The sequence below is a fragment of the Camelus dromedarius genome, chromosome 5 (genome assembly GCF_036321535.1).
Source record: "Camelus dromedarius isolate mCamDro1 chromosome 5, mCamDro1.pat, whole genome shotgun sequence".
In the NCBI taxonomy this organism is placed as follows: Eukaryota; Metazoa; Chordata; class Mammalia; order Artiodactyla; family Camelidae; genus Camelus; species Camelus dromedarius.
Genome location: NC_087440.1, coordinates 90,220,574 through 90,224,927, shown reverse-complemented (window position 1 = coordinate 90,224,927; position 4,354 = coordinate 90,220,574). Strand labels below are relative to the sequence as shown.

The 4,354-nt window shown below is 46.9% G+C and overlaps 1 protein-coding gene across 1 annotated transcript; it reads right to left on the bottom strand.

Annotated features, from left to right (window-relative positions):
• Positions 1–3,206: 3,206 nt before the first annotated feature.
• LOC105095317 (small ribosomal subunit protein uS2) lies at positions 3,207–4,153 on the bottom strand. The gene is given in 1 exon segment (XM_031454497.2): positions 3,207–4,153. A coding segment is annotated over 1 exon segment (888 nt). The 5' UTR covers positions 4,099–4,153; the 3' UTR covers positions 3,207–3,210.
• Between the last annotated feature and the right edge of the window lie 201 nt (positions 4,154–4,354).

Here is a 4,354-nt window from a genome sequence, read left to right as displayed (position 1 = left end):
GCTCTCTTAAGAGTCTGCCGCTGGCTGTGGCTCTGACAGCTCATTTGGTTCGTTAACCAGAGCTTGGGCTCAACGGTGGCCCACAGCGAATGAGGTGGAGATGCCAGGGCTTCTCCAGTGTGACACAGAGGAGAAGATACAGGCTCAGGTGGGTAGGATGGGGCAGGGCAGGAAGTGCTCCTAACTCCATTTAACAGAACAAGACCAGGGCCCAGAGAGGTGAAACACCTGCTCAGAGTCACACAGCACACGGGTGGTTCAGACTCCAGGACCAGTGCCATGCCTCCCAGCTTCTCTGCACCTCCTGTTGTGCAGTAGGGGGACCGAGGCAAAGCCCACTGCACCCCTGCCAGTGCAGCAGGGGAAACTGAGGCCCCAGACCTAGATCACCCAACACGTACCTCTCATGCTCAGGTTGGCATGACCGAGAGTGACTGAGCGCCGGGCTGGACTGCCAGGGAGGGGGCAGCCAAGCTCTCGCTGGCCACAAGGGACGCAGAACTAGAAAAATCATTACAGGTGGATGAATTATTCACGGCATCGTCGACCTCCTCAGGCCCCGGGCAGACGGGAGCTCGCGGAACAGCCCAGTGCATCTTATTACCCCAGTGTAATGGCCTCTTTTTCTCTGTCTCAGAAGAAAGCGATTCAACACCATCAAATATTAATGCGGGGCGGCTGACGCAGTGGCCGCTCACACATCAGCCCTCCAGAGCTGCCCCCTAGGTCAGGGATGACGCCAAGCTGGGTTCAGGAGGCTTGGCCGGGAAAGGCCAAGTGTGATGGTGCCTTCCCTCCAGAGCCAGGAAACAGTCCTCACACAGGGCAGCCTCTGCCCCTCCCTCCGTAATCTCAGGTGTGCAGGAAACGCTGCACTTTGTTTCCCTAAAAGCAGAGATTCCTGTTACTTCTGAACATCTTTCCCAACCTCAGTGGGTTTGAGGTCCCCCAAGGGGAGGGGTCTCCGCCCCAGGGCTCTCCTGGGGCTGAAAACCAGGAGATGCGCTGGGTTCTGTATCAGTGTCCTATAGCCGTGGTAACTGGGTACCACAAACTGGGAGGCTTGAGACAACAGAAATGACTTCTCTCACAGTTCTGGAGGCTGGAAGTCTGAGATCAAGGTGTCAGCAGGGCCACGCTCCCCCTGAGGCTCTGGGAAAATACCCTTCTGGCCTCTTCAGCGTCCAGTGGCTGCCAGCAATCCTTGACTTACAGATACATCCTTCCAGTCTCTGCCTCCATCCCCATGTGGCTTCTTCCCTGTGTCTCACCCCCTCACCTTGTAAAAACACCAGACATTGGATTTAGGGCCCACTCTACTCCAGTAGGACCTTATCTTTTTTTTTTAGTTGAAATATAGTCAGTTTACAATGTTGTGTCCATTTCTGGTATACAGCACAATGTTTCAGTCATACATGTACATACATATATTCCTTTTCATATTCTTTTTCACTGTAGGTTACTACAAGATACTGAATATAGTTCCCTGTGTTCTACAGTAGAAATTTGTTGTTTATCTATTTTATATATAGTAGCTGATATCTGCAAATCTTGAACTCTCAGCTTATCCCTTCCCACTCCTTTCCCTTCCGGTGACCATAAGTTTGTTTTCTATGTCTGTGAGTCTGTTTCTGTTTTGTAAATAAGTTCATTTGTCTTTTTTTTTTTCCAGATTCCACATGTGAGGGATCTCATATGGTATTTTTCTTTCTCTTTCTGGCTTACTTCACTTAGAATGACAATCTCCAGGTCCATCCATGTTACAGCAAATGGCATTATTTTATTCTTTTTTATGGCTGAGTAGTATTCCATTGTATAAATATACCACAACTTCTTTATCCAGTCATCTGTCAGTGCACATTTAGGTTGCTTCCATGTCTTGGCTATTGTATGTAGTGCTGCTATGAACACTGGGGTGCATGTATCTTTTCAAATTAGAGTTCCCTCCAGATATATGCCCAGGAATGGGATTGCTGGATCATAGGGTAAGCTATTTTTAGTTTTTTAAGGAATCTCCACGCTGTTTTCCATAATGGCTGCATGAAACTACATTCCTACCAACAGAGTAGGAGGGTCCCCTGTTCTCCACACCCTCCCCAGCATTTATCACACATGGACTTTAAATGATGGCCACTCTGACTGGTGTGAGGTGATACCTCACTGTAGTTTTGATTTGCATTTCTCTGGTAATCAGCAATATTGAGCATTTTTCATGTGCCTATTGGCCATTTGTATGTCTTCACTGGAGAATTGCTTGTTTAGGTCTTCTGCGCTTTTTTGGATTGGGCTGTTTCTTTTCTCGTTATTAAGTTGTATGAGCTGTTTGTATATTCTGGACATTGAGCCCTTGTCAGTTGCATCATTTGCAAATATTTTCTCCCGTTCTGCAGGTTGTCTTTTTGTTTTCTTTATGGTTTCCTTTGCTGTGCAGAAGCTTGTAAGTTTAATTAGGTCCCATTTGTTTATTCTTGCTTTTGTTTCTATTGCTTGAGTAGACTGTATTAGGAGAGCACTGCTGAGATGTATGCAGTAGGATCTCATCTTTTTTTTTTAACTTGTTTTTTATTGAGTTACAGTCATTTTACAATGTTGTGTCAAATTCCAATGTAGAGCACAATTTTTCAGCTATACATGAACATATATATATTCATTGTCACACTTTTTTTCGCTGTGAGCTACCACAAGATCTTGTATATATTTCCCTGTGCTATACAGTATAATCTTGTTTATCTATTCTACATATGCCTGTCAGTATCTACAAATTTTGAACTCCCAGTCTGTCCCTTCCCATCCCCCATCCCCCTTGGCAACCACAAGTTTGTATTCTATGTCTATGAGTCTATTTCTGTTTTGTATTTATGTTCTGTTTTGTTTTGTTTTAGATTCCACATATAAGTGATCTCATATGGTTTTTTTCTTTCTCTTTCTGGCTTACTTCACTTAGAATGACATTCTCCAGGAACAGCCACGTTGCTGCAAATAGTGTTATGTTGTCAGGTTTTATGGCTGAGTAGTATTCCATTGTATAAATATACCACATCTTCTTTATCCAGTCATCTGTTGATGGACATTTAGGCTGTTTCCATGTCTTGGCTATTGTAAATAGTGCTGCTATGAACATTGGGGTGCAGGTGTCTTTTTTTTTTAATTTTTAGAAACTTTATTTTCCATCAACCTATTTCCATTTTAAGAGTTTGTGGAAAGAACAGCTTACGACCGCTCCGTGGTTGTTGCAACCCATTTGGTGGCCTGAGCAGTGGGAGCTGCAGACCAGTCTTCAGTGGCAGGCTGAGTGCTCCAGTCTTCAGTAGGGAACTGCTGAATAGGCACAGAGGGCACCTGCACGCCTTCGGGCCAGTCTGCCACCTCAGGCTGAATAGCAGTGAACTTGGGAGCGGGAGCCGTCCATTCACCCTGAAATTCCTCCTTGGTCATGGCCTTTTCAGCTGCAGCCTGCTCCTCCTTTTCAATCTCTTCAGGATCTCTGTAGAAGTAGAGACCAGGCATGACCTCTCACGAGTGTTCCCAAGAGACGGTGCTGCACATACGCAGAACCTCCCGGGCGAGCGTCCACCACATCAGACCCACTGAGTGAGCTCCCTTGTTTTTGCACGGGATGGCAATGTCCACATAGCGCAGAGGGGAGTCCATGTTACACAGGGCGATGGTAGGCAGGTTAACGTAAGATGCCTCGGTGAAAGGCTGGTGGTCAGCCCTGGGGTCGGTAACCACCAGAAGTCTCGGCTCCTGGAAAGCTGCCTGGATCTGGTTAGTGAATGTTTCAGGCGTGAAGCTGCCAGCAGTAGGCATGGCTCCAGTGGCAGCAGCAAACTTCAGCACAGCCCCCTGGCCAGTCTTCCTGGAGGATACAATGCTGACGTCAGCTGGGTTCTCAATGGTAACAATGGCCCGAGCTGCCAACAGAAGCTTCTCCCAGGTTCTCTTCAGATTTATGGTGTAGATGCCATCACTTTTCCTTTTGTAGATGTACTGCTCCATCTGGAAGTCCAGGTTGATGCCACCCAAGTGGGTTCCTGCTGCAAGGAATTTGAGGACTTCCTCCCCCTTCATTTGCAGGACATCAAGGGCTCCAGACATTGTGAAAGTTTCCCTTTAAGTTACGATGGGAATCCAGAACAACGCCGTAAGGACACCCCTCCAGGTAGCGCAGAAAAAGTTCCGGTGTCATTTTGAAGTAGGGTTCCTTCTGGATATAAGCCCAGGAGTGGGATTCCTGGGTCATATGGTAAGTCTATTCCTAGTCTTTTGAGGAATCTCCATACTGTTTTCCACAGTGGCTGCACCAAACTGCATTCCCACCATCAGTGTAGGAGGGTTCCCTTTTCTCCACAGC